The following is a 14,380-nucleotide window of genomic DNA, read 5'->3' as shown; positions in this document are numbered from 1 at the left end:
TTCATATATTTTTAGATCACTTGTAAATTGTTTTCTCACCATGCTCATCTTTCAGTGGAACATTGCGTTCTTTCAACACATTGAGAGCTAGTTCTGTGTTGTGCATCTTCTGAAGGCGACTGATTGCAGGCACTCGTAACTTTTTTGAAAGAGTCCAGTTCTGTGTGAGAAGTTCCATTGCTCTCCTGTTGACAAGAAATTCACATTTCACAGTCCACACACTGCCAAAGGTCATTCAAACAAAAATAGGTAAATAAAAACAGTGTCTTATACTTACACAAGGCGAACACCACATTGCAAGTCAACAGCTAAATTAGTGACCGCAAACTCAAATTCATCCAGTGGAGTTTGAACATGGCTAACAGGCAGGCCAAGGAAGGCAAGATGGCGCGAGAGATCACCTTCCCCACTTAGGAAATCTCTTGAAAATGCTAGTAGTACATCTTTGCTAGCCTAAAGGAAAATCCAAAAGGGAATTCATGTTAGGTTAAAGGAGATTGAACAAATGTAACAAAGGTTGTTGTTGCACACTTGGTATGCATGTTGTAAAAAAACTATCTTCCTCAGCGTAGACAAATAGCATAGCAAATATGAAATATTCTTATTGAAAACAACCTTTCACAGAATAATTAAACAGATTCTGAAAACAAATACTTCATATAATCTTGCATTACAATGGCATTCAATTATACTGACATGCCTTCGCATTATACAAAGTTTATTTTGAAGACAAAAGGGGACCATCATGCAGGGACACAGGGGCCATTTCTTAGCAGACCAGTCAGTGTATGCAATAAAGTTGGACTTTGAGATTTCGCTACAGATCAGTGCCTTTCAATTTCCCTACAGGCTAGTTTGCTTCCTTTGTAAACTGCACCAATGAAAATGGACTAAGGGGCATAAAGATTCCCTAGCGTAGGTAACCTACAAAGTCACTAGGTTATAATGCTCCATCCAAAGCTTTCATCAAGTGAAAGAGTCAGGGGAAAAAGCAGGAGAGCTCCATCTCCTGGCTGAAATGAACTATACACTAAAGCTCTGGTACAAAGGGGCGGTTAGAGAACAATGTTTTGTGGAAAGGTATGGTGTTTGGAACATGGCAGGAGCTACTTGGTGTGGATGGATCCCGTAATGGCGCCAACCAGAACACCCACCAAAGGCCTAAATGCTTTTATGGGGATCTGGCTGAGATTCCTTGTGGAAATGATCAGCAGAAATCCCCAGGGATTAAGTGCTAGGAAGTTAACATGCATGGTCAAGAAAATTCAGCAAACTCCTGGGATGACTAGCCTCAAGCCAAGCCTCTATGCTGAACGTGGACACCGCTTATTGAAAGACAGACAAGCAAACAAATGAAGGCACCCATTTTCCAGCCCTTCTTGGCAATAATGCAAATAGAAAGTTAGCAAATCCTAACAGTGGATTCAAATTCACTATAACCAAGTCAGCAGCGAAGATACACCCTATCAAATAGGTGGAACATGTACATTGTAAATAGCTGCAAATGCTTACTGTTCACTTGTAAATGCAGCATGAGCTTATATAAAGGCATGGGTTGGTAGTAAGTTGAAATGGACATGTTGATGTTCATCAAGCCGATTAATATGTGACCCAAATGGATGCAACCTTTTGTGGTCATTCTAACCGGGACAACCGAAAAGTGTAGATTGCACCGATCTAGGAGGCGCCGACCTCACAGTCTGATTAATTACCCCTCCCCAGGTTTAAGAAGACCGTCGTTTGACCCAGAAGGGATGGGTCAACATTGATTCAGAGGAGGGAGCTAGAGATGCTGGACGAAACCTGATGTCCTGTGAGGCAAGGTCATTGGTGGAAGAGGAGCACTTGAGGACACCTTCCTAACGCACCTCTTGACATTACCCGTTCCATCCCCATTGTGTAAGACCTCTGGAGCTCTGCAAGTGTACCTCTTCAGCCATGTTACAAGATAGCACTCTGTAAAGGACGATCCATGGGCAGCAGAGGATCAGGTGTCGTCGCCCCAAAAGCTGAGATGAGAAAACCCCCAGTAGCCACTGTGCTCTTTGGAATGAGTCAGATGAGACTAGTTGAGAAACACAATGGCACCTTTGGTCAGCACACCCTTTTCCAACATTGGGGAAGATCCCACAGGGATTGGTTTGTCTGGGCTCTGACCCTCCAGAAAAAAGGTTAATTCCTGTGTTTGGAAATCTCAGACATTCGGTCAAGGCACATCGTGGACTGGTAGCACATAGCTATCCCCTTGAAAGCAAGTTGGGAACAGATGGGTGATGTGCACAATCCAGATTTTTTGTTATGGTTCAGATTGGAGGAGCCTCTGTCATAAATCAATTGTACACAGGTGAGGCTGAGCCTCATTATTGGGTCTCAGGCTAGACACCTATTGCTTGCTGTAGCATTTCGGTGCTGTTGGTGACCCCCATCAGATATACACGAGTGGGGAAAAAACGAATTTAGTGCGAGGAAGGGCTTGCAGTAGAGGACTGGAAAACAGGTCAGCCAGTTTCTGTGCAGATCCAGGACCCGAGACCAGGCGAGTGAACTGGGATGGGGGCGATCAGCAACACAGATCAAGGCGAATGGTTCCGAAGCCTATGCAAGACTGCACTCCACCTTCCCTCAAATGGAAGCCTCCATTTGGAGCTAGTGAAGCCAGGCAACCCATCTCCCAAGAAGCCTGTGCTGGATGACCCATTCGGATATCATTTTCTATCACCCGGAGCACCTCTCAAAGGCACTTCCAACCTGGTCAAGTAGGAGACACCTCTGGGGCTGATCTGGCCAAAAACTGAAAATGGCATTGTTGGTTTCTTTTTTGCCATGATCACTGCCAACCAAGAATTGAGTCAGTTAAGAGTTGCAGAACCGAACAATGACAAAAGGACACATTGGTTTATTGAATTAATTCAAATACCCAGGATTGATTCTTTTTAAATGTCATGGAAAAATGAAGGTAATCCACATTACTTTGCCTACGACCACACCTTTGTCAATAAAATACTTTTAAGAAAGGACAATTAAAATCAAAATTAAACTGAACAGGCAATCAAACCTAACATTTCTAAAAGAAATGGACTTCAAACCTAATATTTGGGGCTTAAAAGGAAAACAATTAAATTAAAAAAATAAATCGGACTTCAATTTAAACAAGTTTCGCACGCTAGCATTTTTTTCTATTAACACCACAAAACATAGAAACCACATCAACCACCATTGTATAGGAAAAGCAGGACAGAATGAGTCTGGTTATCTTTAGCCAAAGACCTCCAAAGCTAAAATGGGTGTAAGCACCGTTTAAAAAAAAAAAAGCGGAATTGCAAACATATTCGTTGATTAAATACATACTTTGTAAATGTGGTTTTCATTTATTGAACTACAAAACAAATTTACTTAGTTGCAGTACCTTGAAGTCTGAATCCTTACAGAAGAGACAAGGATCATGATCTATAAGTCTACTCAGTTTAGCATGATCAAGAAAGAACACCAACAAGAGTAGCTTTTTCAGTGTGAACTTTGATAAGGCTTCTTCGTGACCTAAAAAATAAAAAAATAAAAAGAGAACATCAAGACCCTTCTGCAATGGGCATTTCATTAAAAAGGTGAACAATCAAAGGATAAAAATTAAAACAAATACCATCTCTGTATAGGTGTGGCACGGAAGGGTGTCTGTACTCTGCAGCTATATCAGGATTCCAAAGCAAGCGATTTAGAATAAACAACGCCAAGCCCATCACATCGCTGTTACTCTCCAAAGAAATGAGCTCCCCAAATATGGTCTGATTAAAGACAGAAATCTTACATATTAGATACAAGTCAATGTAGACTTCGAGCTCAAAAGTCACAAGTACTAAACATTTCAATTTCCAGTTTGAATTGCAAGCATTCTTAACTTTGAATTGATCAAAGATAAAAGCATATGTAATGCGACATGATTACAGTGACCATCGACATCAGAGCAAATATCTCTATTTTTTTTTCCAGCTTATTACAAACTTTAAAAAGAAAAGAAACAGAATTAGAATGAACCGAGAAAAAAGATCATATGAAAATGAAAAGTGAACTCAACTTCATTTCAACTAATTTCCTCATCATCTCATCAAAATTCAGTACTTATCCTTCATTAATAACTTCCATATACTGTGTTAGATTGCTTCTTCAATGTTCACATAAATTAATCCCAAGAGCAAAAAGTACTCAGCATCAGTTTGTTGCATTTTGAGTTCGATGTTCAGTGATTTATGATTTGGAGAGCATCTCTCACATGAGCTAAGAAATAGATTCTAAGAAGGCCGCCCGCCGACGTCTCTGAGAACCAGCACCTTTGCTCCTGTGCTGAGCTCCATGCGGCCACTGATTCGCTGCTGCCCTGCTTGTAAGGGCCAATAGAAACCGGGAGGCGAAAGCCAGCACTCCCACGAAGGAAGGACCACAAAGGCTTCCTGTCCCTAGCTCTCCCAGCCTTCCTCGCCGTTCGCCAGGTCCTTATGCCCAATTCTCCTTGACATGTCTCTACACTTCACCCACGAAGCACGGAACCAACACAGTCACGACCTGCAAATCGATCTTCAGACAGTAAGACTCCCTTCCGATAATGTCTTTTCCAATTGCAAACCTGTTACTTTAGCCTTATAATCATTTGCGCGCCGCGAGTACATATTCAATTATGATGCCACGCTCTCCTATCAGGCTGCCCTGAACTGCTATGTGCCCATTACATTGTCTTTTTGAAACTGACACGGCACTGCACGCTTTATTTCCCGGGTGCACGTGCACTGAGTAACTGATAACCCTCTTGCCCTCTCCCCTGCTATTATGCATCCCCATAGTGCAGCATTTATTCTCTGCCAATTTGCTTTTTGCCTCTTGTTCACTATTACTGCACATACAGACTCAGTATTACCCAGCTGCAACACCCCCCATAGCAGCACCACTACAGAACTACACACACACACACACACACACACACACACACACACACACACACACACACGTCCTTTTGTCACCCTTCTCTGTGTCTCCCAACACATATTGTACACGTACCCTACTATGCACATACAACACCCTAGGGGTACCATTGCCAACTTACACCAACAACTTCCTTTTCACTCAACTATGGATGGCCCTCTGACCAACCCTTACCTCAACGACCCAGCTCTTTGGCTACATGGCTTCGCCAGGAAACCTACACCCAACCAACCTTGCTCTGTCTCTGAGAAATTCTAGACTAGGGTCCAGATTTCCCCACACCTTTTACCACCACTCCAGCAGGGCCCAACCTGCCAAACTATCTGACATCAAGCATACAGCAGTTACCTATCACCATACGCCTATCCCCTCCATGGACATCCCTTCCTCGAATACACCTTCGCTAGTACCCACCGCTGATGCATGCACCTCACCGGTTAATATACAACCCTCAACATGCATTAAGGCAGCATTGATCAATTCCAGGTCTCTCACAGCCCATGCCCCTGACATTGCGGATCTCATCACTACTCAGGACCTCAACCTCATAGCTGTTACTAAAACTTGGCTCCATGCGGCCTCAGGACCCCTTCTATCCCTTGCACTCCCTGAATGATACACAATCATCAGAAATGACCGTAACACTGCTCAAACTAAAGGCGGAGGTATAGCCATTATCCACAAAACCACACTAAATCTCCGGCTCTCCACTCCTGCCAATTCAAAATCAGCAGAATCCCTCACAGCGAAGCTCGCCATCTCTCCTAACCAGACCATCACCGTCCACATCATATACAGGCCCCCTGGCCCCATATCTACCTTTACTGAGGATCTCGCCCACACCCCGTCTGAAAACACTAAGACTACCTCACAAATCATCGTACTAGGTGATTTCAATTTAAGCCTCTTTGACCCTAACGATGCATCGGCCCACGAGGTAAACAGCTTACTACTCAATCTTTGCTTCACACAACGTGTCACTGCACCTACTCACTCCAAGGGCAGAATCCTAGATTGGATAGCTGACCTTAACTGATTCTAAGGTCAACTCCAAATTACCATGTGCCTGGACAGACCATCACCTTATCACATTTAGCATCCCCACTAAAATCACTCACCCCATCCCTAACATAGCACCTGCCACGTCCACTAGGAACAAGCGCAACATCACGTGTGCTAAACTTATCCCACTCATCCTCCCCGCCCACAATGATCTTGCCTCTGAATGTTCGGACCCTACTGTCCTGGCCGACACTTAGAAGCAGACTATGCTAACAGCACTTGATCTTATCGCTCCCTCAAAACTACGGAAACCTAAACCCCGGGCTCACCTTAACACCTGGTTCACGCCTCAGCTGAGAACCCTACGTAAGGAAAAAAGGACCCTTGAAGTTCGCGGGAGAAGCCACCCCACGGAATCCAATAAAGCAAGCATGGCTCTAGTCACTTTAAATTACAAAGAAGCCATACTGGCTGCGAAAAAAGAAACATACAATAAACGTATTGAATAGGCCCAATCCAACACCAAGGAGCTATTCAAAATATTAAAGGAACTGGAATCCCCTGCTACTTCTCCAGACACCTGCGCCAACGACAGCGCTTGGTGCACAAACATCCAAGAGGCTCTCCTGGGAAAAATTACTATGCTCCAAACCAAAATCAATGAGAAAAAAAACAGTCTACACTCCTTTATAGCACAGCTTGCCCCTCAGGCTAACTACAAACCGAATACTGCACCTCAGCAACCCTTCTGCTTCTCACCCCTCTCTATTTCTGAAGTTGAACACATCATTAACAGTCTTAAACCCTCTGTCAGGGTGACTCCTGCCCTGCCACTATTATCAAGGAGGCCTCACAGCACCTTGCGCCTTACATCACTCAATCTCCTCCATGTCGGGAATCGTCCCTGACAACCTCAAGGACGCCTGGGTTATTCCCCTACTGAAAAAACCTACCTTGGACGCTAACACTCCTACCAACTACAGACCGATCACCACGGTGCCATTTCTTTTAAAAATTCTCAATCGAGCGGCATACCTGCAGATCCAAGATTATCTTGAATCCAACAACCTTCTGGGTCTTAGGCAATCGGGCTTCCGCCCTCGCCATGGCACAAACTGCGTTACTAGATTTAAAAACACAAATAGAAGACTTAAAAGATAAGAGAAAACTGTCTCTCTTACTCCTTCTAGACCTCTCCGCAGCATTCGATTTAGCCAATCATCAAATACTCTACCACCACCTTAAATCAGCGGCTAACTTCTCGGAGAAAGCCACAGCTTGGATTACATCATTCCTGGACAATAGATCTATGAGGGTCTTCTACCCCTCTGCCACTGCTGACCCTTCCCCTGTCACATGTGGTGTCCCCCAAAGGTCATGTGTGTCCCCGACACAACGTTTTCACAAAACCTCCGTTTGACATACTGGACTGTATGGGCGTCACGTACACCAACTACGCTGACGATACCCAAATACTTATTCCCATCACGGGTGACCACAAAATTGACTCCCTAGCTATCAACGCCATTTATCAAGTCATCCAGGCCTGGATGGCGCAGCATGAACTGTGTTTAAATGACGAGAAGACTGAGCTCCTCATCTTAGGTTCACCCCAAAAACTCAGTAAACTTGACTCCTCATTCAAGTCTTTCAGCATCGATGGTAACTCCATCAAAGTGGTCAAGGACACCAAGACATTAGGTATTTATCTTGACTCCACCCTCTCCCTATCCAGACAAACGAAAGCAGTCTCCTCAGCCGCATCGTACACATGCAAGCTTATCACTGCTTGCCGCCCTTTTCTGTCTCCTGCCAATTGCACAACTCTAGCCAGGACTCTCGTCCTCTCCAAAATCGATTACTGCAATGCCCTCCATCTGGGAACTAACCAATGCAATATCAGAAAACTTCAAATCATCCAAAACAATGCTATTAGAGCGGTCCTGAACATTCCTAGAACTGCACATATCTCTGAATACAGACGGAGCCTTCGCTGGCTCTCAGTTACCCAAAGAGTCTCTCTTAAAGCCTTGGCACTCGCACATAAAAGTATCGCTAACCTAGCCTCCAGTTACCTTTCCAACAGGTTCACCTCGCACTCAGCTGCAAGACCTCTCAGAAGCGCACACACTAATTGCCTTGTCATCCCACGGTTCAACCTCCAAAAATCTGGAGGCCGCAGTTTCCCTGTCCTAGCAGCCAAGCTGTGGAACACACTACCCAACCCACTCAGAGCTGAACCTTCCTTTACTGCCTTCAAGCGTAATGCCAAAGCTTGGCTGTCCACCCTCGACTAAGGGACCACAGGCTATTTTTTATGTTTAGCTATTGCATTCTGCCCTATCCTGTAAATTGTATACCTTCGTTTATGTCACTTGTATATTGTAAATTGTATACCTTTGATTAGGTCACATGTATATTTTGTATATTCTAAATGTAAATACTTCTATGTAAGCTGACTAACTAAATAACGCGCCAGGTTGCCCTCGGGCCTTGTGCGCTATACAAATAAACAAAATACAAATACAAATGTCAGTTTATTATTCGCTCCCTCAAAAAGGGCTGACCACCAATCTTCACAGTTCCATGTTGCTAGGTTTTCAATTTCGCTTCCAAAAGTTACGATGATCTTTCTCGTAAAGCAGGACAGAAAGCCACCGGATGTTTCAAAGTGTCTATTTCATTTTTTAATAGCCTACAAGTTCGATCATTTGCTGATATTTTGTTCCTTTGTCTTAAAATCTCCTGGGTTTCAAATTGATTTAACCTGAACCTTAGAAAGAAATCCTGATAGCTTCTATCTGGGCACTTTATAATGGAATTTGCAAGCTTATTGGAGGCTCTAGCTTCTATCTGTACAAGTTGCATGCATTTAGGCAGGGACCTTTGCTGGCAAGTTTCTAGCCAGTCCCATTGCCATAGTTTTAACTTAACCTTATTCGGATTGCTCCATAATGTATGTTCAGGTGTGTTAAGGATTTCAAGCACCGTCTTGCAATTTCTTACCCAGAGTTTTTGAATTGATTGGTCATCAGTTCCATGGTTCATTTTGAGTATTCGGAATTGTGGAATGGAGTTCCATTTTTGCTATAGAGCGACAATGAATGCCATACGATCTTCGCTTTGATCGATATTAGTCCCAGCTCATACATTATGCAAGATTTTGGCATTCCATCTCCCAGGTGTAGGATTTATTTCCAAAATAGATGTTCACATACTTCCCACACCTTGTGTGAGCAACCAAAAGCATTCTCCGCACCATGTATTAGGGCTGGTACCACCTTAAGTTTATAGAAGTCAATAACCAGCTTTAGGCTAAATTTTCCATATTTTTTATTAAGGCGCAATCCTTGCGATGTTAGTGGTTTGCTTCTTGCCGTTATCATTCGTGCCATCGGTTCATCATTAATGTTTGCACTTATTATGGCACCAAGGTATCTTATTTCAGTTGCTCTTTTTAAAAGGTATGTTAGGCAGAAACCTGTGCAGTTCCCTCTGGGACCACTGCAAAAGATTTAAGTCTACAGGTGTTGGCAGTAAACCCACTTGGTAGCAGTCTGTACCACACAGATTCACTGTGGTAGCTGTGGCTGAGCAGTCAGACTTCCCTCAAGAAGAGTTAGGCAGTATACAGAGGATACATATTAGGTACAGAGGCACAGTAGTACAAGCAAACACTGACCAGAGCTAGGTGTAAAAGTATAAACTTATTTATTAAAAGGTACACTCATAAATTACACTAGCACATTAGAAAAGGTAAGAAAGTCAAACAGTTACTATTACTCCTATGTACATCCCTAAGCATTTGTTGGACAATTCTAAGTTAACACCACTTATTTCCAACCAGAGGTGAGCGCTTAACGTTAGATGGTACTCCAACAAGTATTACCAAAAGGGAGGGAAAAGGTAAAGATTAAAGAGAGCAGTAAGGTAAAACACTTTTCACATAAGGTTAGCAAAGACAGTCAATAGTGGAACAAGGGGAATTAGTTCGGGGCCCACGTTAGAGGGAGCCAGGCGAAAATGTGCCCAAGATCACACCATGTCACAAGTCTTTGCAGGTGAGTAGAAAACGGTTTTACTATGGTTCTGGAAAGTTTAGTTAGGGTGTCCCAGACCTACCCAGGTTCGAGAGCCGAGGGCTAAATCTACCCCGTACAATCGGTGGCAAGGGAGGCCGGGCGGAACACAGTACCTTAAAAAGTGGAGAGGATCCTCCAGCGGTGGTAGTCGTTCCTGGTAGTGGGTGCAAGTCGCGGCGTTGTCCCGAGGAAGAGGCGGTCTCGTCGGGGAGGAAGGCTGCAGGTCGTTGCACTACCAGGGATGAGGCCAGCCGTGGAGTTCTCCGGTCACAAAGGATTTTTACCCCTCTTTCGCGGTTGAGGTAAAAAGTGGTATCCCGGTTGCCGGGGTGCTTGGCACGGGCAAGGCGGCCACTAGATGCTTCGGGACGGTGAAAAGAAGGCAGCAACTGGTTGTCCCCACCAGTTAAGGGAAGAAGACTCTCCGGCGGGAGATCTCCTCTGTCGTCGGGAAAAGTGGTGAGACGATTCTGCAGGGCTTCACCGGTGGTGTCTTGGCAGGTCGGCTCGGCTTCTCCCTCTTTGGCTTCTTAGGTCCTGTGGCGACTTCTGAAGAACCAGTCCCAAAAACCCTGCTTTTATGCAGCAAACCCCCATTCATACAGCCTAGCTGTCACTCAAACATGCTAAGTGGTGAGCGGGGTGGCTCACCACTTGGGCCAATCACACTAGAGTGCGACCTGAGTTGGCAAGGCAACTCGGTCCAGGGTGCCTAAACCCCCTCCAACACCCCCTGTGGTACCCAGACAGAATGGCACCACTTTGGAGGGCTTCTGTGCAGAAGCCCGCCAAAAGTGGAACAAAGGCTCGACTCGGGTTCAGGGTTACTGAAGTGAACCTAGACGCCATTTTGGCGGCGAGTTCCGGCAAAAAATCCCAACCGGTGAATTTATATTAATTAAATAAACCGGCGGTATCTTTAACATTGCACCAAAAAGTGGTGCATCAAAAACCAATGGGAAATCCCATTGGGAAATATTCCGGTGGAATATTTCCGTGGTATCCACTGCCACCAGCCAGAACTCGGCGAGGGGGGACGGGGCAGTACCCCCTCGACAACAGACCCAGGGGCAATCTAATTGCCCCTACCAGTACTTCCACAGTAAGATGGTTTGTACTGGTTAAGTTCCTAAGTTAAGACTAGTAAAGTCAATGGTAACTTTACTAACCCAGGAGACAGTAGTCAGTCCCAGGGTGTGGAGTCTATGTTTGGGGGTCTCTAAGACACCCCTGTGCTACTGCACTGAGGGTGCTGTGTAACACACATTCAAAAACCAATGATGGCCTATGGGGAAAATGACCCCCTAGCCCATAAGCACATAGCAAGTCACAGTAACACTCTCAAGTCATGTCCAAGAGTGAGGGTAAGAGAGTCTCACTCTTGGCAGGAGAAAAAAATAAACCCCACAAATCCAGCAAAGCTGCTGGGGGACTCACTAGGTTAGGAAATTCAGCCTAAACAGAGAATTCTTCCTAACAAGGTATTTGATCCGATCTTCCATTGAAAATTTACTTTCCGAATTCTTTTTTGACCATGCAGTTTCTTTAATTCAATTATCACAGTTTTTGTGCCGTTAATAACCATGTCATTCTCTTTGATGTATGACTGCAGGGCCGTTAGTTTACGTTGTAAACCAATCTCTGTTAGATCTAGGAGCACAAAATCGTCAGTGTATAGCATCCACTCGATTTTGGTGGTGTTAATTTTGGCAAGAACATATGTACTTGAAAAAGTAATTTAAGTGTTAGATAGAACAACCAGAAAATTCATATTTTCTTTGTGGAGTTAGTTGGGGCATAAGGAACAAGTTACTTACCTGTAACTGTTCTCCAGCATGGGTCTGGCATGGATTCACATGCTCATGAATATTCCCCGTCGTCAGGCTGGGAATCCTCGGTAAAGAAAAAAAGTCAGTATCAGTTTCGTTTCTGATCTGTCTTTCTTAGTAGTAACCAATCACTGGTCTCTGGATCATACTGCCCCCAACCAATGACTGCCCGCTCCCTAAACCTCGCCCCTGGCAGCCATCCTCAGATTTGGTAGCACGTAAAGTGGCAGTATGACCAAGTGAAGCGCCGCAGAGGGGTAGGTGGGAGGGTTCGCATGTGAATCCATGCCAGACCCATGCTGGAGAACAACAGTTACAGGTAAGTAACTTGTTCCTTCTCCAGAATGGGGTCTGGCATGGATTCACATGCTCATGAATATAAGAATACATAGCAGTACACACATGCAAAACCATGGGAGGTGGCAAAGGCTCAACATTAAGCAACTCTTACCTCCTCACCAGGCCCACCTTCAGGCGAACACGTTGCGCAGCACTGCCTGGCCGACTCTGGCCTCCTCCCTGGAATCCCGGTCGACGCAGTAGAATCTCGTGAAGGTGTGCATCGACCTCCACGTAGCAGCCCTGCAGATGTCTGGCAGGGGTACACCAGACAAGAACGCCGTGGTATCAGCGATCGCTCTGGTCGAATGGGCTCTCGCATGGCCGGGCAACGGTCGGTTTGCCAACCGTTGACAGTGCATGATGCAGCTGGAGAGCCATCTGGAAATGGAAGCCTTCGAGAGAGCCTTCCCTTGGTTCACAGGTCCAAAGTTCACAAACAGCTGTGATGTCTTCCAAAAACTCTTTGTTCGGTCCACGTAGAACTTCAGCGCTCTAGGTACATCCAGCGAGTGCAAAGTCCTCTCGGCCAGCGACGGGAAGAAAACTGGTAAGACCAAGGGCTTGTTGAGATGGAAGTCTGACGGCACCTTAGGCATGAAGGAGGGTTGCGTCCTCAGCACCACCCTCGTATCGTGAAGTCAAGTATGGAGGCTTGCAGGATAGGGCCTGAATCTCTCCCACGCGTTGTGCGGAGGTGATGGCCACAAAGAACGCTGTCTTCCACGACAAGAACTTCAACAGAGTCGAAAGCAAAGGCTTGAATGGCGGGCCCATGAGCCTGGTCAGCACCACGTTGAGCTCCCACGCCGGGGCAGGAGCCTTCACCGGCGGGAACGATCGGAACAGTCCTTTCATAAACTCCTTCACCAGGCGATGAGCCCACAGGGATGACCGTCCTGCATTTCTGGTGTATCATGAAATCGCTGCCAGGTGCATATTGATGGAAGCATGAACTAGTCCAGCTTTGGCCAGCGACAGTACGGTAGAACTTGAGGGGCCGTAATCCGCAGAGGGTTAATCTTCTGTGCACGGAACCAGACAGAGAACCTCTTCTACTTGTGTCCGTAGCACGAGAGTTGAGGACACCCTGGCCTTTGCAAGAACCTCTCTGCAGTCTGCCGGGATATCGTACCCTCCAAACTCTAGTGCTGCAGGAGCCAGGCCTGCAAGTTAAGCGACTCCGGGTTATGATGAAGGATCGCGCCTCCTTCTCTGGAGAGAAGATCTGCGTCCGTGGACAGTTTGACTGGTGGGTACCCTGACAAGTCCAGAAGGTCCGGGAACCAGATCTGCCTCGGCCACGCCGGTGCAACAAGGATCATCCTGCACCGGGACCGCTTGAGCAACGGAGGGAACGCCTACAGGAACAGGCCGTCCCAGGGGAATGAGAAAGCATAGCCCATGCTCCTCGGCTGGGGAAACCTGCTGGTGAACCTCTGGCACTTGGAGTTCATTGCCGTCGCGAACAGGTCGATCTGGGTTTGCCCCAACTTTGAAAAAGTCGATCCACTTGATCCTGCCGCAGTTCCCACTCATGGCACGAGCGCAGCTCCATGCTGAGCGAGTCAGCGATTGTGTTGTTTGTCCCTGCCAGATGAAAGGGTACCAGAAACATCCCCTGGGCAACGGCCCAGTGCCACAGATCCTGGGCTTCCTTGGACAGGGCTGGGGATCTTGTTCCTCCCTGCTTCCGGATGTATAACATCGTGGTGGTGTTGTCGGTGAAGATCCTCACTACCTTGCCCTTGAGGGACTGGAGAAACGACCTGAGGGCCCAGAACACCGCTCATAGTTCCAGTATGTTGATGTGGAGCGCCCTCTCCTCCGGTAGCCAGAGGCCTCTCGCGTGAAGATCTCCGGTATGCGCTCCCCACCCCTCCAGGGAAGCATCCGTCGTCACCGTCACCTGGTGTACTGGGGTCTGAAAGTCTGTACCCGCCGCGAGATGCACGTGTGTTCCCCACCACTGAATCACTTGGCGGAATACCTCGTTGAGTGAGATCTTGTCCTTGAAGCTGCCCTTCGCTTGCGTCCAACGGGCGTCGAGGAACTCCTGCAGAGGGCGCATCCGAAGCCTGCACAGGCGCACCAGGTAGATGCAGGAGGACATCATCCCGAGAAGGGACTTGATGGATCTCACCCTGGCCACGTCCGTGG

General features: G+C 46.3%; 1 protein-coding gene across 2 annotated transcripts in view; it reads right to left on the bottom strand.

Moving 5' to 3' along the window:
• Window positions 1-14,380, bottom strand: part of ASPM (assembly factor for spindle microtubules) — a 1,022,684-nt gene that overhangs the window by 778,816 nt on the left and 229,488 nt on the right. For both annotated transcript variants that reach the window (XM_069641523.1, XM_069641524.1), the window contains exons 9-12: window positions 3,638-3,779; window positions 3,407-3,537; window positions 278-453; window positions 40-185 (exon numbers count right to left, since the gene is read on the bottom strand). In XM_069641523.1, coding sequence (XP_069497624.1) covers window positions 40-185; window positions 278-453; window positions 3,407-3,537; window positions 3,638-3,779 — 595 coding nt within the window. The remainder of the gene's footprint in view (window positions 1-39; window positions 186-277; window positions 454-3,406; window positions 3,538-3,637; window positions 3,780-14,380) is intronic.

The sequence above is a fragment of the Ambystoma mexicanum genome, chromosome 1q (assembly GCF_040938575.1).
Source record: "Ambystoma mexicanum isolate Mex_15411 chromosome 1q, UKY_AmexF1_1, whole genome shotgun sequence".
NCBI lineage: Eukaryota > Metazoa > Chordata > Amphibia > Caudata > Ambystomatidae > Ambystoma > Ambystoma mexicanum.
This window is presented reverse-complemented; position numbering and strand designations above follow the sequence as displayed.